Source organism: Podarcis vaucheri (assembly GCF_965113315.1).
Source record: "Podarcis vaucheri genome assembly, chromosome: Z".
Classification (NCBI taxonomy): Eukaryota; Metazoa; Chordata; class Lepidosauria; order Squamata; family Lacertidae; genus Podarcis; species Podarcis vaucheri.
The window spans coordinates 18,460,150-18,487,329 of record NC_138758.1 but is presented as its reverse complement, the minus strand read 5'-3'; the positions used below and the strand labels follow the sequence as shown (position 1 = coordinate 18,487,329).

General features: G+C 44.5%; 2 protein-coding genes across 7 annotated transcripts; one reads left to right on the top strand and one right to left on the bottom strand.

Moving 5' to 3' along the window:
* Nucleotides 1–366: 366 nt before the first annotated feature.
* Nucleotides 367–18,418, bottom strand: LOC309524181 (uncharacterized protein). Of its 5 annotated transcripts, none has more exons than XM_082208621.1 (4): nt 18,311–18,418; nt 2,878–3,010; nt 1,799–1,992; nt 367–1,071 (listed from the first exon to the last, which is right to left on the bottom strand). In XM_082208621.1, exons 2-4 carry the CDS (start codon nt 3,003–3,005, stop codon nt 737–739), a joined length of 657 nt encoding a protein of 218 aa, XP_082064747.1. In that variant the 5' UTR covers nt 3,006–3,010; nt 18,311–18,418; the 3' UTR covers nt 367–736. The 5 variants fall into 5 exon arrangements, with proteins under 5 accessions (XP_082064747.1, XP_082064749.1, XP_082064750.1 ...); XM_082208623.1 differs by lacking the exon at nt 18,311–18,418 and adding an exon at nt 15,292–15,510; XM_082208624.1 differs by lacking the exon at nt 18,311–18,418 and adding an exon at nt 12,147–12,171.
* Nucleotides 16,751–27,180, top strand: TRMT12 (tRNA methyltransferase 12 homolog). Of its 2 annotated transcripts, none has more exons than XM_082208609.1 (8): nt 16,751–17,294; nt 19,024–19,124; nt 20,209–20,377; nt 20,780–20,978; nt 21,061–21,211; nt 22,066–22,175; nt 22,760–22,917; nt 24,989–27,180. In XM_082208609.1, the coding sequence occupies exons 1-8, from the start codon at nt 17,211–17,213 to the stop codon at nt 25,457–25,459; spliced, it is 1,443 nt and encodes a 480-aa protein (XP_082064735.1). In that variant the 5' UTR covers nt 16,751–17,210; the 3' UTR covers nt 25,460–27,180. The 2 variants fall into 2 exon arrangements, with proteins under 2 accessions (XP_082064735.1, XP_082064736.1); XM_082208610.1 differs by lacking the exon at nt 16,751–17,294 and adding an exon at nt 18,554–18,747 and having other exon boundaries at nt 24,989–27,149.

Below are 27,180 nucleotides of genomic sequence, written 5' to 3'. Positions count from 1 at the left end.
TGACAGGGTCCTCTCGATAACATGCCGCGTTAGGACAGAATGGGCGCACACTTAGCTGACCCTCCTCAGTGGTCATGGAACAAACTTTCCTTAGCAGTCCATAAAGAAGTCCTATCCTGCCCCATTTTTCAGAAGTGCTGTAGGAGTTCCTTGGCTGGGTCAGCTTTTACTTTGCTGGTTAGATAAGAGTAGGAGAATTTTAATCTAGTGCCTTTGAAAAAAATAATTGGGCAGCAGTAGGGATGACACAACAGGCAGAATGTGTGGGAACGACTTCGTGGGAAAGTAAGCTAAGCTTTGATCTACAAGGGAGGATGAGGCGACTGGGGAAGCAAGTGCAATACAGATGTACAACAAGCCACACGGTTTTGCTAAACCGAACTTTTAATTGAAACTCAAGGAAGTAAACAAAATGACGGGAGAAGTAAGATAAACAAGGGGAGGAAGAAGAGGAAATGAGCCCTCTTCCCCTCAGTACTGCTCTGGTTCAGACATAGGATTGGTGTAGAAGCCATTTTCTATGCTGTCTTCAACACGCCATTTGGTTAGACATTTTTCAGAACGAAAGAACAGAGCATTCTATTAACAAGATGGATTAGGCTCCCATCACACTGATCTGCTGTTGAGAAACACCTAAATCATGAGCTCCATGCCTTAATTTTTCTTGCCTCGGGTATTCTTGCACCTGGCTTTGCTGCCTCTGGGACGTTAGATGCCGTTAGGAGGCTCCATGCCTTCAGGCACTATTACTTGGGGGTTCTCTTTCTTGAGATCTCCTGCGTCTGCGCTTCACGCCTCTAGGGGGCTCCCTATCTTCCTCTTCCCTCTCTCTGGGCTCCACGCCTTGATTTTTCTTGTCTTTGGACTTCTTGCGCTTGGGTTCCCTCCTTCTCTGGGGTTCGATGCCCTGAGGAGGCGCCATGCCTCTAGGTGCTATCCCTGGAGCTTCCATGCCTCCATGTCCCATGCCTTGATGTCCCATGCCTTGACGTCCCATGCCTTGACGTCCCATGCCTCGACGTCCCATGCCTCTGCGCTGTGGACCTCTAGGGGGCTCCCTTCCTCCTCTACCTGCATTAAAGACCATCACACACACAAAAGCAGCACATTTGATAGATGGAGAAGCAAAAGTGGGAGTTACTTGCCCATGACCATGCAAGGAACCCATGCCATACATGCATAGAGAAGCTTTGAATGAAGCTTTATGTGTTTCAGACAGAAGGGGGCTCAAGGCAATATGTGTCAGAGTGCAGAGACGCATTGCCTCGCACACCCCTGGAAGCACAATATGTGGTGCTGATTGTGAGGGCAGCCTCAACTGCCAAAGAAAGGGGACAGGGACTGAGCCAAGGGCACAGAGGGAATGGTTTGGATCCCTTTGTCCTCCCATAAGGTCCACGCCCCCCCCCCCACATTGCATCATGTTTAAGGAACATAATAATCATTGCCTAAGATCTCACAAGGCCTCATCTCCAAGAGGCAACTCAATCAGAATTGTCATTTTATGTCTCTTATTTGTCAAGACTTTATAATTTGGCACTTCTGAACAGGTATCTATTTCTTTTAGATCCAATTATTAAGAAGAATATTTCCATCCTGTCCCATGTTATAGCTTTTGAGGTGACTATATCATTTGACTTCCAGAGAATTTGCTGCTCTGCTAAGACATTGCAACAGATAACAATAGGAATAAGAGTTATCCTTTTCCTTATGGATATCTTTCCATTTTAATTTATTGTGCTGTGATATATACCACTTAAATCAATGTCCTTTCTCATTTAAACCTGAAACCTCTCACCTCGGAAATTGATCAAGGGCTCTCGTGGCTCTCCCATCACTCCACCTTGCATTTCGCGGGGCTGTCCCATCAAAGGCATCTGCTGTCTTACCATTCCGCCTCTCATTCGTGGTCTACGTATTTGACGATCAGGCACCCGGGGCACTTGGGGGCCCAAAAAACGAATCTGCTGGATCATTTCCCAAAGATTATACCTGCAGGTAAGGGGGGTGGGGGAAGAAGACATCAGAATACAGATTCAGTTCTTTCAGACAACAAACAAGGTGGCCAATCACTGCATGGCTTCTACTGCTTTCAGGCAGCAAGGACAGAAATAACTGCCATGAACTGGGAACCCACAGCTCTGTGCCCGTGGCCATGTGTTGAGTCTCCAGAACTCTCATTTGCCCGGAAAGATACTGAACTGTGGCAAAGTACAACAGAGGCTCTGGAATGGCACTGGATAGCTCAGTTGGTTAGACCATGGTGCTGATAACACCAAGGTTGCAGGTTCGATCCCTGTATGGACCAGCTGCATATTCCTGCACTGCAGGGGGTTGGACTAGATGATCCCCAGGGTCCCTTCCAACTCTACAGTTCTATGATTCTATGATTCTATGATTCACACCCTAGCTGGCCGTTGGCTCTTCCCAGACAGGATGGGCTAGAAAACGGCTCCCTCTTTGGGTTAGGGGCTTTGCCTAAGCAACAACAATTGCTCTTGGCTCTGGTGTGCTTCAATGTGTCCTTTGGCTCTGACCCTCTGGCACCACAACTGGCTCCCCTCTAACACCTGCTTAAGCCTAAGCCCTGGCATCAGGAGAGCGTATGAAGCCCTCCCTGCTTTGCAAGTCTGATGGCCCATTAAACACAGAGAACCAGGCCTCATAAATGTTTGCACATATACCTTAATTAAAACAAAGCTGTCACTTCACCCCCTGCAGCTACAACAATGAAAGGGTGGGGGAGGTGAGGAGGAAGAGCTACTGCTACTTCCTACCAGAATTTTTAGAAATTCTGCAAGCATTCTAAGCCTACTGAGAACATACAATTATTCCTTCTTAACACCAGTTCTACCAGTTCCAGCTCATTCTGCCTACCTTCCAAAGGCTGACCGTTGCATAGACGCCCCAAATGGAAGATTTGGGTAATATACGGGAAGGCCTGGAGCGGATACTGTGCTAGCTTCCATTGGGTGGATTTGGTCGGATTCCTGTGTATCTGGCATGGTCACTGTCAGGAAGGCAAAAGGTAGAGAAAGTGAAAATCTACGGAGAGACAGTCTCAAGACTGATGGCACGGCACTATTCCAGTTAAAGTGCATCGCCTCTGGAAAAACCAGGACACCCTGAAAGATGTTGAGGTGTTTTTTAAGGAAGACACCCAAAATGTTGAGTCTTTCTTAAGAAAACCACCGTTTACAAAAATGCCAAAAAAAAACCACAAAATTTTTTGATGGACTTACTTGCCTAAGATCCAGGACAAAGTGCCGCCTTTTGGAAATTCCCCCTGGATGTCAATTCCGCCTTTGTTATATATATTTTTGAAACTATTTTTATTTGATTTTACAAATATAAAATTATAACATTCCAAATGAATATCCATATGTAGAGATTACTCTGAATCTCATGAACCCCCCCCCCTCCATGGGTCCTATTATCAACATTTACAACTGCCTATTATTGCATAGTCTTTATTTTATGTCAATCCAAATTATCCATGGTATCTGTTACTTTACAAGTGAGATTAAAATCCTGCTAATGTTTCCATCTGCTTGCAGTGGTCTCCTAGATATGTTATAATTTTTCCTCATTCTTTTAAAAAAAGTTTTTTCCCCTATTGGTTCCTGAATTTTACAGTCAGCTTTGCCATTTCAGCATTGTCCATCTGCTTAGCTTACTATTCCTCTCTGATAGGGACTTTGTCTTCCTTCCACCTCCAAGCTAGTAACACCCAAGCTGGTGTGTTCTGTACATAAAGAGACTTTTCTGCTCCTTTGTGATGTCAGTATTGTACCTATGATTTCTAATAAGAAAGCTTTTGGTTTTTTTTATCAAAGGTTCTTTTAGACATTTTTTTTTCATTTCATCATATATCATCTCCCAGAAAACTTTTATTACCTTACACGTCCAGCACATGTGATAAAAGGTACCTACTTTTTCTTTACGTTTCCAGCAGATATTTGATTTGTACTTGTTCTATACATTTTTGCTAACTTACTAGGAGTCAGATACCACCAGAACATCATTTTCATATAATTTTCTTTCAGCGTGCAACATGCTGCGAATTTCAGGTCTGTTTTGCATAACCTTTCCCAATCAGCCATCTGAATGTTATGTCCGAAATCCTTTGCCCATCAATTCCACCTTTTAAATCCCAGTCATGTCCAGGAAAATCCGGGCGAATGGCAGCCCAAGCCTGAGAAGCAACACACGCTGTGCTAAGTCAGGCTGCAAAGGGGTGGTGTGTGTTTCACATGACTGTTATTTCGTATCCCCAAACCCACAAATACAGTAATCATAAAACCCCTCCATTAATGTCCCCCAACAGCAAACAACTCAATATGGCTAACCTGACCCAACAACCTACCCCCCACCCTTCACCGCCACCCACACATACAAACAAGCCACACTGCAATCACCTGAATACAACCAGCCAAGCTCAACCCCTTAATCTCTTGCATTATCAATAAAAATAAATAAATACATACATAAACAAAAGAACTCCCCACATGATGCTGACACAAACCCCTACACTAATAAAAGGCAACAGAGCAATAACCCCATCTCTTCCCCAACTGAAAGATGTCTATGACAAAGGTCTCTCGCACCAACTGTAAACAAACAGTGAAAAAGACTATGAAATGAAAGTGGAGACAACGGATGTACCATTCACTGTTGAGCTATTTGTTTTGTAATACAAAAAACTTCCGCAAAAAGTTTTTTGAGAATAAACACACAATAACCCTATTCAGAAATTGGTAACACCAAGAGAAAGGCTTACACAGCCTAGCAATGTCTTCCCGATATGCTAGTGTTCAACCTGCAGGAAACCTTTTTGAAGAGTGCAGCATGCAAACATGGGAAACCAGCCCCCAGGTGGATCACTTCCGACACCTTACTCAGCAACACACAGGAGAACCGCTCAATGCTATTCTGCAAACACGTATCTCCCCAATAAGCCCAACAACCTCCATCCCTCTCTCATAAAGCTACAGTACCCCCCTCATTATTTATTGTAAGTAATAAATATTAGTTGAACATTTAACATTCAATCAATCAACCTAGGACTTCCCCTCCATGGTTTCCCCAAAGTTCCCATTCTTACTGCATATTATAATCGTTCTACACTTTAGTTTCTTCACAAAATGAATGCCACTGAGTCATTATTATTATTATTAGACTTTATATACCACCCTGTACTCTGAGGTCTCAGGGCAGTTCACAGAACAAAATTTAAATCCAAAATCACCACATATATATATATATATAATCAAAATAAAAACAACAACCCAATAACATCTCCCCACCCCCACCCCCCCACAAAAAAGAACCACATTTAAAAAGGGCATAAGATGTCAAACAATCAGCCAAAAGCCTGGCTAAAATGGAACGTTTAAAAAGTTTGAGGACTCCTGCCTTTGAGATTTTAACTGCATCTCTCTACCTTGGTTGCGGCCAGCCTAGTTCCCCGTTCCAAGTCTCGAATCTTGCCAACGCTCACCAGTGCTCCAGTATCCTGCCTTCTCCACCGAAAACTCTTGAGAAATGTTAGGTTCCCTTACTGGAGGTTAATAATACTGAGGTAATGAATCAACTGCAATTATCCTGCAATGTGAGCAGCCTCAACGAAAAAGACGCAACGAAACATGATTGGCTGCATTTCCAGCTCCTGTTATCTCCAAATGTTCTGTTATCTGCAACACAGCTTCTTCACTCCCTTTCAAGGATTTCCTTGGCTTTGCTTTTATTCCACCTAACTTTTTTTCTTCAATACATCGTTACTAAACAATTAAGCTACTCTGGTGCCTTCCAGTTGCTCTGGGTGACAAAATTGGGGGAAAGGAGGAATGTAAAGAGCATCACCTGGCTATGGATGTTCCAAGATACAGGCATGTCCAGAAGAAACACTGCCCAGGAAACTATTGCTTATTTTATTTGCATTCAAGTTGATATCCTGTCCTACCTCCAAAATGTTCATGGTTTTCTCCCACCCACCCAGCCCCATTTTACTTGCACAACACCACTTGTGAGGCAGTTTAGGACAAGAGATAGCAAGTGGTCCAAGTTAACCCAGGGAGCTTCATGGCTGAATTTGAACCTGGATCTCCTTAGTCCCAGCCACAACAGTACACTGGCTTTCAATTAGTCCTGTCATAAATTTCAATGGGTCTACTCTGAGTAGGACTACCATGAGATACAATCTTGGCTTTCGTTCTTTCTTTTTAACTGATTTTTATTGAGGGTTTTTTCCCCAACAAACAATTACACATTTCGCTTGCATCCAATATATAGTCTGTTACATCTTTATTAACTTTACTACACCCATGGCTTCCCACCACCTCACAACAGCATCCTCTACTTGCATGTCATTTTCTATTGTGTTGTAAACCATGTTTTCACTCTTACATAAAATAAATAGCTTTCCTATCTGAATTTTAGCTTTGTGAAACTTAATACATATCAGAGGTTTTACTTTGGAACAATGTTTTATCATATATTCTACACTTTCCCATTCTTTTCTAAGTTTCTGGTTTGATTGTTGTCTAATAGCTGCTGTCATTTTAACCAATTCTATGAACTCACATACCACATACTTTTGCCATTCTACCTTTGATGGAACTATTTCCCCTTTCAAGTTCTTAGTTCTGGCGGCAGCAGTGGCATAAAGGAACACCTTTTTCTTGTCATTGGGGATGTTAATTGTTAAAATAACTAATAAAAATGCTTCCGATTTTTTCTCAAACGTTAGTTTGAACATCTTTTTAAGTTCATCATACACCATATTCCAAAACATTTTGATCTTCTCACATCCCCACCACATCGTACCTTCCCCTATCTTGCATCTCCAGCAAGTATTGGTTTTTAATTTGTAGATTTTAGCTAATTTACCTGGGGTCATGTACACCTGTACATCATCTTCATGAGATTTTCTCTTATTGTGCAACAGGCTGTGAATCTTATATCTTTTTCCCACAGTTTTTCCCATTCATCTGGATGGGGTGTCCAACATCTTGGGTCCACTTTACCATCACCTCTTTTACTTACCATATTTTTCATCCCATAGGACGCTCCGTCACATAGGATGCACCTAGTTTTTTGGGGGGGAAATAAAGGGGGGGAAATTTCCTTTATTCCCCCCCAAAAAAAAAACAGGTCGGGGAACAGCGGGATGGCGGCACTGCGCCTCCCCGCTGTCCCCCGAGCTTGCAGGGCTGGCTGATGTCTGCCCGAAGCGCGGGGCGCTCTGCTTCAGGGCGCCCCGTGCAGCAGGCTGCTGTCCGCGGCCTAGGGAGCCCTGCGGGCACTCCCGCAGGGCTCCCCAGGCTGCGGATGTCTGCCCGGTGCGAGGGGCACTCTGCTTCAGGGCGCCCCTGCGGGAACTCCCGCGGGCTCCCCAGGCTTGCTGATAGCTTCCTGAAGCCTGGAGAGCGAGGGGTCAGTGCGCACCGACCCCTCTCGCTCTCCAAGCTTCAGCGAAAGCCTGTATTTGCCCCATAGGACGCACACAGATTTCCCCTTCATTTTTGGAGGGGGAAAAGTGTGTCCTATGGGGAAAAAAAATATGGTATCCTTTAATTCCCAATCCAACAACAAATCATATATTTTTGATAATAATTTCCTTGTATTTTGTAATAACTCTTTTTGTAATTTAGATTCTTCTTTTTCAAAACCCACCTTTTAATCTAATTTAAATACATCATTTGATTGGTGATATTATAGCCAATTGATGCAGTGTTGTCTAATTTCTTCAATAAAATTCAATTTTAATTGGTTATGTTCTTCTTTTATAGTTTGCTTATATGTATAGTTCTTTTCCATATTTTTCTTTTCTTTACAGAGATGGCATCCAAGGGAGACAGCCACCACAGTGTCTTGGGTTCTAGCAAATCCTTGTATTTTAGGTAAAGATAAAGGGACCCCTGACCATTAGGTCCAGTCATGACCGACTCTGGGGTTGCAGCGCTCATCTCGCTTTATCGGCCGAGGGAGCCAGCGTACAACTTCCGGGTCATGTGGCTAGCATGACTAAGCCGCTTCTGACGAACAAGAGCAGCGCACGGAAACGCTGTTTACCTTCCCGCAGGAGCGGTACCTATTTATATACTTGCACTTGACGTGCTTTCGAACTGCTAGGTTGGCAGGAGCTGGGACCGAGCAACGGGAGCTCACCCCGTCGCGGGAATTCAAACCGCCGACCTTCTGATTGGCAAGTCCTAGGCTCTGTGGTTTAACCCACAGTGCCACCTGCGTCCCTTAAGTATATTAATAGTGAAATACAATTAAGAATTGCATTTTACCCAAGCTTTATACAGAGAAATCCAAATTACATGATTTTAAAACCCTTTATTAACTTAAACTTTCTTGTATCCTAGATACACATGCCAGCCATATCTTTCTTAACAGGGCAACACATTTTCCTCTCTGTTTTCATTCTAAGCACCAAGATAACAGAAAGGCATTGATTGTTGTGTCTGCAAGTCAGGTGCCCTGCAGAGCTCTTGGAGAGAAGAATGTGGCCCAAGACCTCAGACTCCATTGCACTGGACAATTTTCCTGGCTGACTAGTACTGTACAAACTGGTCTGGGCAAGCTTTGAGATGCTTTTCAGAATAGTACACAAAACACATTGTTGTGAGCTTGGGGAGGTTAGTCTACAAGCATTAAAATCTAATGAAGAATTCCATTTGTTTTTTTAAAAAAACTGTTTTAAAAATATTTTTATTAAAGGTTTTTCCTGGGTTACAAAAATACATACATAATCTTTGTTTTCAGATAATAAAGTCCTTTCTACAGGTCAGTTATATTTTATGTGAAACATTAATATTGCAGACAGTATAAGGTTGGAGAAGAGAAATGGGGAGAGAAAACAGGGCAGAGAGAGGAGTAGTAAACTTTCATTCTTTTACATCCTGTATGTGCTAGGTTTTTGTGTCTTCATCACATGGGTAGGTTCTCTGTCTATATATTTATCATTGGTGATGAGAGAGATTTGTTGAATTAGCCAGGCAAGGGTCCCAAGTACCACCTAAGCATGGTTGCTAGTCTGACAAAGGAAGCTGCTCCGTGCTGGAGGGCGAATGAGTGGGCACCCCTTCCTCACCTGGCTAGTATATAACCCGAGGTACCACTGTATGCTATGACGGCTGCCTGAATACTGTTAGCCCCAAAATGGAAAGAATAAGCAGTCCCAACCGAAGAAGACTGGCAAACCAAGTTAATGGACTATGCTGAAATGGCAAAATTAACTGGAAAGTTCAGAAATCAAGATAACAAGAAATTTAAAAAAGAATGGGAAATGTTTATTATGTACAGTGGTACCTCGGGTTACATATGCTTCAGGTTACAGACTCCGCTAACCCAGAAAAAGTGCTTCAGGTTAAGAACTTTGCTTCAGGATGAGAACAGAAATCGGGCTCCGGTGGTGTGGCGGCAGGAGGAGGCCCCATTAATTAAAGTGTTGCTTCAGGTTAAGAACAGTTTCAGGTTAAGTACGGATCTCCAGAACGAATTAAGTACTTAACCCGAGGTACCACTATTGTATTGTATTGATATTTATTATGGCCATTGGCCCGTCACACGACAGTTTCCCACCAACATATATATACTTAAACCTCCAAATTAAAACAGCCAAAAACTTACAAAAAAACAGACAAGAACCAAAGCAAAATAAGCAAAAGACCAACACCATACATTACAATAAATTTGCAACATAAACATCGCCCTCTGCTCATAAATTAATAAAAGACATCAGTGGTGATATCACCTAGTTACATCCTAAAACATAGATCATGGTTTAAAAGGGTTATCCGAGCCGCACAGGAGTCCATTTTTCTTCTTTAGGGATAGGACGCTGATCAGAAATCTGGCAACCGTGAGTGATCTTAGGGGGTCTTCATCATTTAATAGATATCTCAGTTTGGCTTCATTCGAATCATCGGCAATTCCCTTTAGATATGGATCAAGAAACTTGCTCCTGGCCGATGAGTGAAAAGCACAATCAAGGATTATGTGGTGCAACGATTCCAGTGCCCCACAATTACAATCACATAAGAGCGATATCTGTCCATTGGAAAATCTATTTCTCAGCACGTTCGATGGGAAGGTGTTGAATCTTGCCTTTATAAAGGCATATCTATGAGCCGAAGAAGTTAAGGAATTCAAATAATTTGAGATCCTTAAGAGGGGTAATAAACCAAGGTTTTGAGGTGAGCAGGTACCATTGCCCAACACCATTTTCTGCTGCAAGTCCATCTCCTCTAGTTTACAGGTTACTGTTCTTTTAGCTGGAACTATGTCCTGCTCTAGTAATTTAGATGGGGAGATTCCCATTGCCGTAATTTTCAGTTGTAAATTTTTTACCCATGGGCTCTGGAAATCATCTCTCCACATACATTGTATCAAATACAAGTTTGGGAGATTGTGCCATAGAGATAACCAGTGACAGGGTATGTGCTTCCACAGGGCGTTTTCCAGGGATACAATATTAAGTTCCATGCGTAACGCTGTATTACTTACACAGTTGGGCAGTTTCAATATCCCTCTTAAAAACTGATTTTGAATAACCTCTAGGTCAGATAGGTTGACAGAAGTCACCCAAGCTGAGATGGCATAAGCAATTGTCGGGATCACCTTGGCCTTGAACACTTTCAACGCCGATGGGATGTGGAGGGCTCCATCGGTGAAGAAGAATTGCAAGATCGCCAAGGAGAGAGCCAGTTTGGTGTAGAGGTTAAGAGCAATAGACTCGTAATCTGGGGAACCGGGTTCGCGTCTCCGCTCCTCCACATGCAGCTGCTGGGTGACCTTGGGCCAGTCACACTTCTCTGAAGTCTCTCAGCCCCACTCACCTCACAGAGTGTTTGTTGTGGGGGAGGAAGGGAAAGGAGAATGTTAGCCGCTTTGAGACTCCTTCGGGTAGTGATAAAGCGGGATATCAAATCCAAACTCTTCTTCTTCTTCTTTGGCTCTGTTTGTAACATAAGCTACATGGGCCTTCCATCTAAGGTTATGTTGTAACCAAACTCCCAAGTATTGGAATCTATAAACTTGTTCGATGACTCTCCCATCAATTCTCCAATTGTGGAGTTTCCGGCTCTTTGAGAAAACTAGGATCTTAGATTTTCCATAATTAATTGTAAGGGAATTTGTGTTACAATATGATCCAAAAAATTTTAAGGCCCTCCTGAGACCTACTCTCGAAAAGGAAAGAATGACTGCGTCATCCGCATATAGTAACAAAGGGACCTGAGATACCACTGTATTTGCAAAGGTATTGTAAACAGATAAATACATTGGCAGGATTTTAAGAGTGCTTATTATTTTAGAAATAGTATAGGAAATCTGAGGTTAGTAAAATTTGGAGTAGAAATGATATGCAGCTGATAAGAAATTTAGGGAACCAGAAATGGGGGGTGGGGAGGGATGTCATGGGATTCAGAGAATCCCACTTTATGGAAATGATATGGTTTTATGTATAATTTTCTTCGTTTATGGATGTTATTGCATTTGTTACTGTTTGTTTTTCACTTTTTTGTTTTTGTTACTTTTGTTGAAAACTTAATAAAAATACTACAAAAAGGAAAGAAAAATGAACCCCTTCACCCTCTCTCCCACCTGAAACCTCTCCAAACCTGAAACTGCTCCAAACCAATCATATCCCTCCCCTAGAACTCTGGCCGATCAGATGCCGTTGCCAGTCAACCGTTTGCAGTCAACCTTTTCTGTCACAAGGGTACTCATGGAGAACTGAATGAGCTCAAGGAACTAATGATAATCCACACCAAATAATTAATTTTGGTAAACCTACTGTTGTTGTTTTCCAAAAGGCACAACAGGGTAAGATGTTGGGATTTTGTGCTACAGGGAAGAATGCAGAACTTGTGGAAAGGCTGAAAACGTGTCACAGTGACTCTGAGTTGAAAACAGAAAGTAGAAAAGTAGAAGCATGCAAGACTGAAAAGAGTCTCCACAACCCTGGGGCCCTCCGACAGGTCACACTCATCTGGGCCTAGCCAAGGATATGAAAACTAAGCCCTCTGAAGACAAAGTGATTTTGTCCAGGGTTGCTGTGTCGTTCATGACTTGTCCTATTGCTCCATCAAGAGTTCATATGTGTCCAAGATGGTAAGGACATTGTCCCCTTTCACCTGTCCCTGCTCAAGATCCCTGTCCCTGATGGCTTCTCCGACAACTATGTCTGAGAGGATGGCTTGGGAACAGAGAGAAGTCAAAGAAATACTGTATTTTTCAGTGTCAAAAAGTAGGGGGCGTCTTATACACGGATAGTGCTGAGGGTGGACTGGCCATTGGTTGTTGCCGCAAAAATAGGGGCTGTCTTATCCATGGGGGCGTCTTATAGATGGAAAAATATGGTATATCATGTTCCATCAAACACAAAGAAAAGGTAAGCAGGCTTCCTTGTCCCAGAGCAACTTAAAGGTTGTAGGAGAAAGATTTGGGTTCCACCCCCAATACCCTGTGGGTTCAGTCTTGACTCCAATTGTCAGTCAAACAGGATGTTTATTTAGGTGTTGAAAGGCTAGTGCGACACAACCTCAAACAGCAAGTAGCTGAAGGGTGGCACCCAAAATATGAAACATTTATATACTTTGTTTTGTTTCATTGTGTATTTTGTGTTCTCATTTTGTGTTTTTATGATGTGAACCACTCTAAGATCCTCAGATGAAGGGTAGCATACACGTTTTATAAATAATAATACACTTTGAAGCGAAGGAGCGGTTGTGCCCATTTAGGGTAGTACTTCCATAGACCAGCTTCTACTGGTTTAATCACAAGACATAGCAACTTTCTTATCTTTCCCTCCATCCTTTGTACTCAAAAGTTATAGCAACAGCTCCTGTTGCTGTCCTTCTGTTGTAGTTCTCTTGCAAACACAACATTCACTTGTTTAGCCCTTCTCACACATACTTCAATTTTAAAATTTCTGTACTTTTTCTCTGACAGCACCCCCCTTAGTTCCAAGAAAGACTTCCCTGCCTTTCCTTGGAACTCATATTCCTAAATCACATACTGCAATATCCGCCATATATTGTAATTTTAATTATTAAACAATTTCTTTTACTTTTTTTTGCTATCTGCTTCATTTTCCTGTAGGGTTGCCATATTTCAAACAGTGAAAATATGGGAAAAGCTTTCTTTTTTTTTGTTTTGCCCAAAATTGTTGAATTTTTTGGGAAAAATAAAAAAGCCAATTTTAGAAAAATTGTAAAAACAGCACGGCTGACATGGGCTACCATTTATCCAGATTTTCTCAGACATTTGCCAATTTCGGACTGGGCACTGCTACTGCCTGCATTATCCCACATGTCAGGAAATTCTGGATGTGTGGCAGCCCTATTTCCTGTCAATTTATGTGTGCACAGCACTTTTGACACATTCTTAATACAGTATGAGTGTTGTTGGGGGTTTTTTAAAACCACCTTCTCTGCAATCCTATACAGTGGTGCCCCACAAGTCAAATGCCTCGCTAGACGGAAAACTCGCTAGACGAAAGAGTTTTCCGTTTTGGAGTGCTTCGCAAAACGAATTTCCTATGGACTTGCTTTGCAAGACGACAATGTCTTGCGAGTTCCTGCTGGTTCCCCCCTTTTTCTAAGCCGCTAAGCCGCTTATCAGCTGATCCGATCAGCAGATAAGCCGCTAAAAGCCGCTAATAGTGCTAATAGTGCTAATCCGCTAATCCGTCAATGGGCTTGCTTCGCAAGACGAAAAAACCGCTAGACGAAGAGAATCACAGAACGGATTCTTTTCGTCTTGCAAGGCACCACTGTACTCATAAACATTACCATCTCACTTGCATCTTGCTGGTGCCTTCTATACAGTGGTGCCCCGCAAGACGAATGCCTCGCAAGACGGAAAACTCGCTAGACGAAAGAGTTTTCCGTTTTGGAGGTGCTTCGCAAAACGAATTTCCTATGGGCTTGCTTCGCAAGACGACAATGTCTTGCGAGTTCCTGCTGTTTTTTTCCCTCCCCCCTTTTTCTAAGCCGCTAAGCCGCTTATCAGCTGATCCGATCAGCAGATAAGCCGCTAAAAGCCGCTAATAGCGCTAATCCGCTAATCCATCAATGGGCTTGCTTCGCAAGACGAAAAAACCGCTAGACAAAGAGAATCACAGAACGGATTCTTTTCGTCTTGCGAGGCACCACTGTAGCTGTAGAAATCACACACAGAACAAGCAATCCCCCTAGAGGGAAAAGGGTAAAAGGCGGATCCAGCTGATTTTAAACGGATCCTCATGAATTCATATGATTTTTTCATTCAAATTAAATAAAACCACCTTGATACTGTAGACCATGTCTTACTCTATATGCAGCATCGAAAAAATCACGCACCCACTGTTTCGTGGGGCCGCAGTGGCACAAAAATATGGTTAAAAACACGGATCCTCATGATTTTCCCACCAAAGTCACCATCAGATCAAACATCATGGCCATGGACACAGTCTGCACCAAAAAAATCACAGATCCAAGGCTTTCTGGTGACACCGTGGCCCGAAAATGTGGTTTTGAACACGGATCCTCATGGATCCTCACGCTTTTTGGATTGCGCCACCCCAAACTCACCGTCAATTTGCACATTGTGTCCAGGGGCACAGCCTGTACCACCTAAAACTCGGATCCATGGCTTCCTGGTCATACCATGGCCCAAAAACGTGGTTTTGAAGCACGGATCCTCATGGATCCTCACGCTTTTTGCATTGCGCCACCCCTAAATCACCGTCAAATCACACATCATAGCCAGGGGCACAGTGTGCACCACAAAAAAATTGGATCCATGGCTTCCCGGCCATACCATGGTCCCAAAACGTGGTTCTGAAGCACGGATCCTCATGGATCATCACGCTTTTTGCATTGAGCCACCCCAAACTCACTGTCAAATAACACATCATGTCCAGCTGCACAGCCTGCACCACAAAAAAAACAACTTCCTGGCTTCCTGGCAACTCCATGGCCCCAAAACGTGGTTTTGAAGCACGGATTCTCATGGATTGTCACTATTTTTGCATTGGGGAACCCCAAATTTACCCTTTATTCAAATATATTGTACATAACCACAGATCTGACCGCAAGCATCATGGATCTACTGTTTCATGGCCCTGGCCAGATGCTACCCTGGATATATTGGTCAGTTTTTAGGTGGGTGTGCTGGGATGGAGGAAACGGAGTCGGCTGAATCTCAATCCATTAAAGACGGGGGTCCAATGGCTGGGCCGGAATAATTTCGGTTCTGTTTGCCAGCTCCCAGCCCTTCATGGGGCACAATAGTCACCTGTAGCCGCCTTCAGGAGTCCCGGTGTGATCCTGGACACTTCTGTCTCTATGGAGGCATTGGTCACAAATGTAGCCAAACTGGCATTTTTTAATCCATGTCAGGTTAGGCGATTGGTACCGTACCTGTCCCTTTCCAACCTAGCCGTGGTGATCCATGCAGCAGTCACCTGCAGACTAGACTATTCTAACTTGCTCTACGCCTGAACCAGGGAGGGTAGGGTATAAATGTGATAGGTGATAGATAGATAGATAGATAGATAGATAGATAGATAGATAGATAGATACGCAGGGCTACCCTTGAGACTGCTCCAAAAGTCCACACGGTCTAAAATGCAGATGCATGAGTTCTTACTTGGACTTTGTGGAGAGCCCACATTCAGCTGGTTGTTCATCAGCTTGATTGGCTGCAGGTGAAGTATCAAATCAGGTTCAATGTTTTGCTGCTAACCTTTAAAGCCCTAAACAGTCTGTGACCTATCTTATCTGTGGGAATTATCTTCCAATACAACCCCCAAAGAGTGTGACGCTCATCTAACAGCAACCTACTGGTGGTCCTTGGCCCAAAACATATCCAGCTGTCCTCAACCAGAGCGAGAGCCTTTTTGGTGGAACACTTGAGACCAGGGCTTAGTGCAATCTATCTCAGTTCTCTCACCTGTCGTGGAGAGTGGGCTTGCACATTCCTAAGACCCTTGTGAGCGAAGCTGTTGGGAATCTTGTACTCCCAGCAGGGTCACCCACGACAGTAAGGTCAAAGAAACTGAAATCTACTCAGAGTTCTGTAGTGATTTCATGCTCTTTATTGCAGCTTGTAAAACATTGATTGAATTTTCCCCAAAACCTCAGGCTTTTATATACATTATTTACACAATAATATTTACGCATCTGATTGGCTGATTCTGCTTCCCTCCTGGAGCCTGATTGGTCTTTTCCTGCAAGCCAATCAGTTCTTGCATTCTAGGATCCTACTTGCCTATTGTTTTAGGATCCAAGCTTAGTACACAACAGGGAAGGAGCTAGGCAAAGAATGATCCAAGAAGTCCTCAAAGGCAGAACAGGTGGATGATAACAAGCGGTGTGTTACAATGGCTGTGAAGGCGGATGAAGGCTGTAGCAGATAGGATCCACCAGTTCGTCGTGACTACTCATGCCATCAGAACAGAGCCCTACTGCAAAGACTGTGCGTTGGTCAGCGTGCACTGATCTACAAACATAACACAAATTCACACACAGGTGTCTTCCAAAAACCCAACCTAATCCCCCAAACTGCCATGGCGATCAGCAAATGGTTATGGGGGCAGGAATGTGAAATCTGGAAGCCCCTAGTCATGAACTAGCACATGGGTGGTGGATACAGATTCAGTCATTCTGACTCAAGGAACGAGGCAGTTGAGCAGCTCAGCAGCTGTATCCGTGACTGAGCAGCCCTTTTTAGGATCCACTCTGCTCGCCCCGAAAAGGGGGAGGGGCTTGAAACGGTGCCCTAAACATAGTCTGCCTCCCTTTTTCCCTGACTGGATTACCGTGCCCAGTGGGGTCACCACCCAGGGGTCATAAAATACAGTTGAACTTTGGAACATGGAATATATGGGCTTTGTCAGATAACACAGACAGCGTACGTCCTAAATGCAGAACTGCCATCATGGCAAGAGAGCTGCGACGTTTTAACATTGATAGATAGTGCAGTGCTTTAAGACTCTTGAAGAGCAGGCGAGGGACAACTGAAGGAAGAAAAAGGAGGCTTCACATTATTCTGGAAAGGTCTATCAGAACAAGAACACTGAATACATGGGGTAGGCTTCGCTATGAAAAACGACCTTGTGAAGCTCCTGTCAGAAGTTCCTACTGGAATTGAGTAACTCTCAACCCTTCGGATAAAGCTCACAAAAAACGAACAGGCTACTATTATAAGCACTTATGCACCAACACTGGAAGCCGATGAAGACATTTTTGTTTTTTGTGGTGCAGGCTGTGCCCTTGGCTATGATGTATGATTTGACGGTGAGTTGGGGGGGGCAATGCAAAAAGCGTGAGGATCCATACAGATCTGTGCTTCAGAACCACGTTTTTGGGCCATGGAGTTGCCAGGTGATTTGATGGTGAGATAGGGGTGGCCCAATGCAAAAAGCATGAGGATCCATGTGGATCCGTGCTTCAAAACCACGTTTTTGGGCCATGGAGTTGCCCAGAAGCCATGGATCCGAGTTTTTTTGTAGTGCAGGCTGTGCCCCTCGTCATGATGTGTGATTTGACGGTTACTTTGGGTTGGCCCAATGCAAAAAGCTTGAGGATCCATGAGGATCCGTGCTTCAGAACCACATTTTTGGATGACGGTATGGCCAGGAAGCCGTGGATCTGAGTTTTTTGTGGTGCTGGCTGTGCTCCTGGCTACGATGTGTGATGTGATGGTGCATTTGGGTTGGCCCAATGCAAAAAGTGTGAAGATCCATGAGGATCCGTGCTTCAGAACCACGTTTTGGGGCCATGGAGTTGCCAGGAAGCCGTGGATCCAAGTTTTTTGTGGTGCAGGCTGTGCCCCTGGACATGATGTGTGATTTGACGGTGAGTTTGGGGTGGCTCAATGCAAAAAGCGTGAGGATCCATGAGGATCTGTGCTTCAAAACATTGTTTTTGGGCCATGGTATGATCAGGAAGCCGTGGATCCGAGTTCTTTGTGGTGCAGGCTGTGCCCCTGGCTATGATATGTGATTTGATGGTGAGTTTGGGGCGGCTCAGTGCAAAAAGCGTGAGGATCCATGAGGATCCATGCTTCAGAACCACGTTTTTGGGCCATGGAATGGCCAGGAAGCCGTGGATCCGTGATTTTGTGGTGCATGCTGTGCGGGGATGGGGAATGGAGTCCATGAATAAGTTCAGACCCAAAGGTTTTCTGAAGGCATGCACTCCAGAAACAAACAAACAAAACAGTAGATATACCCCGTTTCATTAACAAAAGGGCTACGTAAGGAGAGGAGACGCATGGGTGGGTTATTTCTCCAGTATGTATCGCTACGTACAGTGTTAAAAGAATTTCGGGCATTTTGCCATACTGCAGCTTTAGCAACTGGCCAACGAATCCAGAGGGATAGACGGGCTCCTGTCTGCGGCTGCCATAGCAACCGGCCAACGAGTCTGCAGGGATAGACGGGCTCCTATCTGCGGTGGTCATAGCAACCGGCCAAAGAGTCTGCAGGGATAGATAGGCTCACGTCTGCGGTGGCCATAGTAACCAACCAACGAGTATGGAGGGATAGAAGGAAGTGCACAGTTCGCTCCTGCGCGTGTTTCCTTAGAAATCCGAGTCCGGTCCGAATCTTTCCCAAGTCCGAATACATAGATAGGATCGTAGTTCCTGAGGGTTGCCCACCTTTCAAAAAGTGGCGTTTGCTGCTGAGAATCTGAAGCCTTCTATCCCCTTCTGCAGAAACAAAGGAAGCAAAAAATGAATAATTAGGTATCTCCCTGGGCTGACTGCCTGTGTTGCGCTTGTTGTGTTGTTGTGTGCAGTCCGTGCAAAGAGGAGTTGCATTTAAGCCCCCCAGGAGTCTTCTGATGAGTTATGTGGGCAAACTTTATTTTGCGGCGAATGCTAGCTAGATCCATCGGGGGGGGGGTGGTATATGCATATTCAGTGTTAGTCATTTGTTTTGTAGTGTGCAGCATTGTTCTGTTTTAATTGTTTTATTGTACACCACCATAATGTTCGCTGTTTATAAATACTCTGTTTTAGGCAGAACCCCTCCCCATTCCCGATAAGATGAACACGGAAGATTCATGTTCTTGTGGTACTGCAGCTGTTGTTATTGAGCCACAGTTTGCTCAGCTATTCAGGTATGGCGACAGGTGTTAGGAGGTGGGGTGGGGGGAATGAAATAAATGCTCAAGAAAGGTACATTCATCATGCATGTCATCAGTAAACTGGAGGTGCTATGTTGAAGGAAGTGAGGCTTTTGTACAAATGAACAGACCTATTTCTCAGTGGTTTAGGATTACCAGTGGCAAAGAGTCAGACTTATTTAGCTCACAACGCCTTGATTTCTCTGAGGGTACCACTTTGCTTTCTTAGTGAGAGTTACCTTTTACTCTTATGTCTGAAAAAGGCAATGCCAAAAGTGAAGATATCAACCCAGTGCTGGAGATCCTAGCCATTGCTAAGGGGGATTGGCAGAGAAAGGAAAAAAGACTTGCGTACAAATAAATACAGAGAACTATGCATTTGCCTAGTTATATGTTCATTTCACCGGTGCATTTGCCCTCGCCCCAAATCCCAGTCAAGAGAGACAATTTTAGCATGCGAATGAGGAACCTCAGGCCCAGGGACTAAACACAGCCCTTCTTATTCAGCCCTTGAGATTCACCCTGGTCATACCCTTCCTAGCTTTCATTTGGCTGGGACACATGTTTGAAATTTAACAATGCCTCTTGATAAGAGATATGTGTGTGCAACATCTGAGTGTTGTGAGGCCTACAGCACAAGGCACATTTGTTGCTTCTGGCTCCATGCACCATTGTCATATGGCTTCTGGAAGGTTGCTCATAAGGGAATGTCATCCTCAGTCTGGAAAATGTTACCCATCCCTGCAGTCTAGCATCTTTTCTCTCCATCCTCTCCAGCACATACCTTTCTCCCCAGTTCACAGTTGTGACGCACACAGGCCTCGTAGAGGCTGTTTGGATACTCAGGTTGGCCATTTCTAGTGCATCTCAGAGGCCAGAAGGTTTTTCATCTTCTCAGCCATGAAGCTTAGCTGCCCCCTCCTTGGTAATCATGGCACAATACTACTTCTGACAGAGGTGACAAAGAGCTTTCCCTGCCCTCCCTCTTGGATCTTCTTCCCTGCAGCAATAGCAAAGAGTTTCTGTAGATTTAGTCGATAGTCTTCTCTGGGAGCTCATCAGATTGTTGGTTTTGCAGGAAACTTTTGCAAAGAGAGGGTTTCCTGGACAGCAGTTACCGTGTGCAGAAACTTCCTGATGGTGCCATGGCCTTGCCTGTGTTGGGCCAAAAGCTCACAGCAGAACACCTGCATCAGCTGAAGGAAAGTATCCTGCCTGGGAAGACCTGTGCTTTAACATGGATTCTGGTGAGCCAAGTTCTTGTTGGCAGGTTGCTTTTATTTCATGACCTGTGGGTTTGTCACTACACTTGGCAATGACTGTTATCAAGCCTGCCTGCCTGCCTGCCTCTTTTCTTGCCTTTGTCTTGTCCTCTTCTCTACTTCCTACCTGCTTCATTTATTTGATGCCATCAGTTGATCTCTGATGCCACAGTATGACTGTGTGGTAGTGGTGGGACCACATGCTGTTATTATACTTTGGGAATCATTTCATGAATATTTTCCAGGTGTTGATCTGCAAAACAAATTTTTAGACTTTTTACCATAAAGGTGGTGCTTGCTGCCAATGGATTTGTATAGGGATTTAAAGTGGTGTGTGGCATGTGTATGAAATAGGAAACTGGCTAATCATTTGCACCCCATTTGCAGAATCCCATTCCTTCAAAAGCGGCCCAATTCCGGCCTCCCATCCAGAAACTGTATGATGAGTTGCAGAGCCTGATGTTGAGCCATGGAGTTGCCTGGTCAAAAGAGTTGGAGAGAGATCTACCACGCTCCTGGCAACGGCACGGGGATCTGGTTCTGTTCAGTGAGGAGAGCTTCAGAGAACCCCTATGGGGAGAGCTGGGTAAATTACAAACAAGCATTGTTCCAGACCATTCTGAGCTGCTTCCTTTCTCAGCAAATCCATCACAACTGTTCTCTTTCAGGACAAGAGCTCTGGGAGGTGGTTGCTGGTGCACTCGGGGCCCAACGTGTGGCAAAACGCGGACGTGTGCAGTCAGATTTGTTTCGATCCCCAACAGTGACCCTGTTGCTGGGGGAGGATGGCTGGGTTGAACACGTAGAGAATGGAATTCGGTAAGGGAGAGGTGCAGTGTAATATTTTCTCTTCTTTTTTTGAGTTCACTGAAAAATGGAGTCTAATTAAGACACTTTCAGTTCTAGAGCTTAAGCCTAGAAAGTTTAAGGTGTTTAAGGAGTGTTCATTCACTCCAGTCTTTAGCCAGATCAGCTTACAAGGGTGAGCAATGAGACCCAGCCCTCAGGCTTGACATCTCAGAGATCCAACACAAAAAGAAAAGGGAGTGGGAGGGAAGAGGAAAAAGCAAACTTATTTTTAGTTACAGAATTCTTATACAGTAATGGCCAGATGGAATGGAAAGAATTCAAGGAGAGGAGCCAGAAGTTGCTGATCTTTCAACTGAGAGGCCCAGAAGTCCCATCCTTCCCTCTGTTTTGGCCTGATCTTATGCTGAAGTAAATGTGCCTGTCAAAAATATGATAGCTATTTCTTCCAATGAATTCTAAAAAAGCAAAGGGTAAATTTGAAGTCTGCAGTCATTTTCATGTCGTAAGATTTTTGAGTGGGCTCTGGAAAACTCAGCTGGTCTGCGGTATTGGGTGAAGATTGGAGTGGGTTAGGGGTATGGTGAATGTTTCACTTCTCAGGGCAAAAGGTAGATAAGGCTGCAGCCCTATATATACTTATCTGTGAATGAGTCCCATTGCATCCAGTGCTTACTTTTGAGTAGACGTGTAGGCATTGCACTATAAGCTTGTTTGTTTGTATACGTGCACAGTATTTAGAAAAGAATCCTTGTATGCTCTGAATTTCCTCCCACCCTAAATAGGGGTTGGTTAAGAACTACAAGTACTTAACAAGTACAAGTTTGATTCCTCGGGGACATCTTCTGATTCGGTTGCCTCCACAGGTACATGTTTGACGTGACACAGTGCATGCTGTCTCCAGGAAACATCACCGAGAAGCTGCGAATAGCATCTCTGAAGTGTGCTGGGGAAGTGGTGGTAGACCTCTACGCTGGTAAATACTGCGATACGAGGGAGCAGCAAAGCGGCTGCTGTCTCTTTCTGCAGCCCCATTTGGGGCACAGCCTATTTCTAAATAGTTTAGCCATCCAGAGATGGGTCTTGAAGCCAGGTGGGCGTCTTGAGCCATGTATAGAAGTAACATGAATTGAGTTCACTTGATTTCTCTGTGGTCTTTCTTGGTTCCCTCTCCCAGGGGTCTAGCCCTCCTAAAGTTGAATTACATTTCCCACGCATCCTGTGCTGTGGCTGGCAGCATGATTCTCCAGCCCTAGCAAGAAACATTTGACCCATTGCTTTGCCAACTAAGGCTTCTAAAGAGAGCCCTGCTGGATCACATCCAGAGCTCATTAGTCCAGCATCCTGTTTTCTACATTGAAGCCATGCAGGTTCCTCTGGGAAGCCCACCAACAGGAGACGAGTGCAGTAGCACTTACTTGTGCACCGCAGCGGCTTGTATTCAGAGGCATACTGACTCTGGTTGGGGAGCTAGTAGCCATATCACCCTATCATTTGTCTAACTCACTTTTAAAGGTGTTCTGTAAGATAACGAGTGGCTGTTCTCCCCCTTGTCTTCAGGGATTGGCTACTTCACCCTGCCGTACCTCATTCATGCTGGTGCTGCCTTTGTCCATGCCTGCGAGTGGAACCCGCATGCCGTGGAAGCACTGCAGAAGAATTTGCAACTGAACCGTGTGCAGGATCGGTGCCTCGTTCATCAGGGAGATAATCAGAAGGTGAGCAAAGAGGGGTAGAAATGACCTAAAGAGAATGAATAAATTATCATCTCCCGTCACCTCTGACATTTGCCCGTGCTGATGGGAGCTGTAATCCAACAATATGGAAGGGTCACTGAAACTGAATGTTGGAAGATTAACGGCAGACAAAAGAAAGTCTTTCTTCACACAGTGCATAGTTAAAACTAGAGAGCTTGCTCTCATGGGAGGCAGGAATGACTCCCAGTTTGGATACCTTTAAAACAAGTTTGTGGGAGATTGTGCTATCAATGGCTACTTAAGATGGTCGGATGGTGCTTTGTATGCCTCCTTCCGGCAAGTCCTGCAGCCAAACATATTGCTCTGCTTTCTTTTGGACTGTATCACTGAGGCTGAGGGGGGGGGGTCTTATGGGAGCAGCCCAGGACCTCCCTACACACTGCCCAGGGTGTGCCCTGGAGAGGTCATTTTGGTGCTGCTAATGCAGTGGTTTGACTTCACCTCGAGAGGCACACTCCATTGTCTCTCGAGACAGACAGATGGCAACAAATGGCAGCATTGATAAATCCTGCAAATACAGTGATAAGACACACTCTCCTCCCTCCCATCACAACCTCTCCTGAAAACTCTATTTAGGCACACTTTTTTCAGAACTTTGCTTTTACTCTGGTTCCAGCCGCTGCTTTTATGGTTGAGTGCCATCTACTTTTTCTTTTTTAAATGGTTCTACTTTTTAAAAAAGGTTTTACTTAATTACAAGGTTTTGCTTTTGTATTTCGTTATGTAAGCTTTTTTGTGTACATCAGTAAACAGTAAATAAGCAGGTTATAAAATAATAATTGTCAGGGCAAAGCAAGCAGGATGGAAGTCTGGCAGCTGGGTCCAAGGAACAGGGCCTTTTCAGCTGTGTCCCTCTCCCCTTGAAATTTGCTGTCCTTGGTAGTTTTTAGGGAACCTTAAAAAGCCTTGTTTGTGTGTTCTGCATTGCTCCAGATGTGGGTGTCTAATAGACAGTAGCCTCTTTTTTATTCTAACACTGGTGTAGCTGGCTGTGATGTATTGATTTGTAATTTGTTAATTGCTGCTGCTAGGATGGTGATTATGTTGTGTAAAACCAATTAATGTAGTTTTAAATGTTACAAGCCACCATGGGAAAGTATTGTAATTTGAATGGTGCCTAATTTATTAAGTGCATAAAGGATTCAGGGTCTTCTGACTTCATTGGCCCTGACATGGGGGTTGATCTCTGCCACCTGTTTGTATTCATGAAGTAGAGTTTTATTCGTCTCTGATTGTCCAGCAGTTCAGTTTCTCACCTGTCGCCCTCTGAAGCAACCTACTGGTGGTCCCTGGCCCAAAACATATCCAGCTGTCCTCAACCAGAGCGAGAGCCTTTTTGGTGGAACGCTTTGTCTAATGAGACCAGGGCTTAGTGCAATCTATCTCAGTTCTCTCACCTGTCGTGGAGAGTGGGCTTGCACATTCCTAAGACCCTTGTGAGCGAAGCCGTTGGGAATCTTGTACTCCCAGCAGGGTCACCCATGGCGGTAAGGTCAAAGAAACTGAAATCTACTCAGAGTTCTGTAGTGATTTCATGCTCTTTATTGCAGCTTGTAAAACATTGATTGAATTTTCCCCAAAACCTCTGGCTTTTATATACATTATTTACACAATGATATTTACGCATCTGATTGGCTGATTCTGCTTCCCTCCTGGAGCCTGATTGGTGAGAATTGCTATATTACCTGTTAGAGCAGCCCAGACTTCCCTTTGCTGCCTTCTCTGCATTCTTCTCTGCATCTCAAAAACTTTTTTGTTTTTTAAAAAGAAACAAAGTCTCCCCTCACATTTTCCTTCTGTTATGCCTGCTCTCATTCTTCCTCTTCCATTCAGTGATAGATTATGCGGTTTGTACGCCAAAGGTCCTCAGTTCAATCCCTGGCATTTCCAGTTAGAACAATCTCAGGAAAAGTGCACAAAAGGCCAGTCTCCTGCCTGAGCTGCGTGACACCCGCTGCCAGTCAGGGTAGGTGATGCGGACAAATCTCAAACTTGCAAAACACAACTGTCTATGTTCTTTCCTTGTTTGCAGCTGGAACTGTGGGATGCGGCTGACAGGGTGAATCTGGGACTGATCCCCACGTCGGAGGCAGGATGGCCAATCGCCTGCCGGGTTTTGCGGAAAGATGTGGGTGGGATCCTGCATATCCACCAGAATGTGGAATCCTTTCCAGTGAATGCCCTTAGGCTGCACCACAAGCCACATCAGGATCAACCTCGCGAGCAGCTTCCAGTGCAAGCGGTGTCCAGCATACAAGAGGACAAGGTGACCCTTGCAGACCACACTATTCTACAGGATGCAGGAAGGAAGGACCTGGCTCTCTCAGCCAGGGGCGAGTGGCAAAGGTGGGCAGAGGCCACAGCAATCCAGATCAGGACTTTGCTTCAGGATTTGGACGGGAAGCAGTGGAGGACTAAAATCCTGCACATTGAGCAAGTGAAATCTTATGCCCCTCATGTGCACCACCTGGTCTTGGATCTAGACTGCCGGCCCCTTATGTAGCACACAGGTAGTTGGCTTTCCTACAGAAGCACCACTAGGAGAAAGGTCCCCCATCTTTATGGGCCTGGGGGCACATTTGGGAATCTGAAGAGCTGTTATAGGCAGCACAAAATACCCATTTTGCAGAAGTGAAGACTGGTGAGGCTCAGAACTTCTGCCCTAGGCAGGTGAAACAACTGCAACCTTCCCTGCTCAAGCCCCAAGTAAAACACAGACAAAAAAGGTGGAGGAAACCGCTTCCCAAACCGCAAAAGCAAACAACAAAATGAAAATAACTTGCCGAAAAATAAAAGATAAGGAGGAACTGGGGGCCTGGTAAGGGCTTTCAAAGGTGTTGTGGTTCCCACAGTCACTGCATTGTGGAATCTAGCTCTACAACATGGTCTTTTCTTCATGGCACTAGCATGGTTTAAAGGAAACAGCTTTGGGTTTGGGCAGCAGAAATGCATGTTGTTCTTTTGGATCTGCATGCAATTCTTCACTGCCATCCTCTTTTATCCCTAGTGATATGATTGCTGTTGTTCATCTTGGGAGCATTCTGGCAGGAAAAGGGGCCAACGTATCTCCTAAAACCTTGCTGTGAGCACTGTGTTTTCTCCAACTAAATTGTATTCTGTTTTCAATGGACCAGCCCAGTACAGTTTCTCTAGAAAAAGAGGTGCCAGAACTCACCATGAACGCCTCCATTGTTCTCTTAGAATTGCAGTGGTGCCCACTTGAGAGGTGCTGGAACTGAGTTCCAGCTAAATAAAAAAGCCCTGGACCTGCCTATGAATTTCAGTAGGTCTACTTAGAGTAGGACTAGCATTGGCTACAATCCAATCTTTAGGATGCTGTTGCATTTGCACTCATCTTAACATGAGGTCACTGACAATCTATACATCAGAGGCCGCCAGCTTTTTTGACCCCTGGGCATGGTTGCAAACCAGAGAAGCTGTTGTGGGCACCACATGCTCATCTCCACACCCCTCGCAATGAAGCACACACCACAGTCTGTTCAGTTTGCTATAGCAAGCAAGCCTAATTTTAGCAAAGGGCAAGGACATCCCAAGCACCAGGGAAGTCCTTTCCAGGCATATGTGTGCCCATGGGATCCAGGCTAGCAACCCCTGCCATACCCTGTATTTACAGGAGTTGGCAACTGAAAGTCTCTGAGTAAGGTGAGGTCTACGGATGACCATTTGCTGGCCCATTAATCCTTGATGCCATCTCCTACCTGTTTCCTCTTTTCTTCCCATTCCGCCCCTTCTCCCCTTTGGAATATCCTGAAAGAAACCTAAAGGACCCCCCTGTCCTGCAAATGGGAGAGGGAAAGTGCTTTCACAGAGCAAGCAAAGGCATGGGAAGTGCAGTGGGGGTGGAATATTTGATTCCATCTAGTGCCCACCTTGCTTGTGCTAAGAATACCAAACTTTTACTGTTTTCATTGCCTTGACAGGGCAGCATATTTTTTTTATTTGGGTGCCAGTCAGTTTCTAGTACAAGGATGTCTCTGAGTAGATCAGGGTGAGGTATTTGCCCTAGGGGCCTATTCAACCCTCAGTGCTTTACCCAGGCAACACCTCTTCTTTATATTGTTTTAATTTTATCGGAGTTTCATTACTTTTCAATAAGCATCTTTTAACTTTTTGTAGTTTATCTGTATAGTTTCAATTTGTGTAAGTCCTGGTCTGGGAAAATGGTGGGGCACAAAATAATAATAATAATAATAATAATAATAA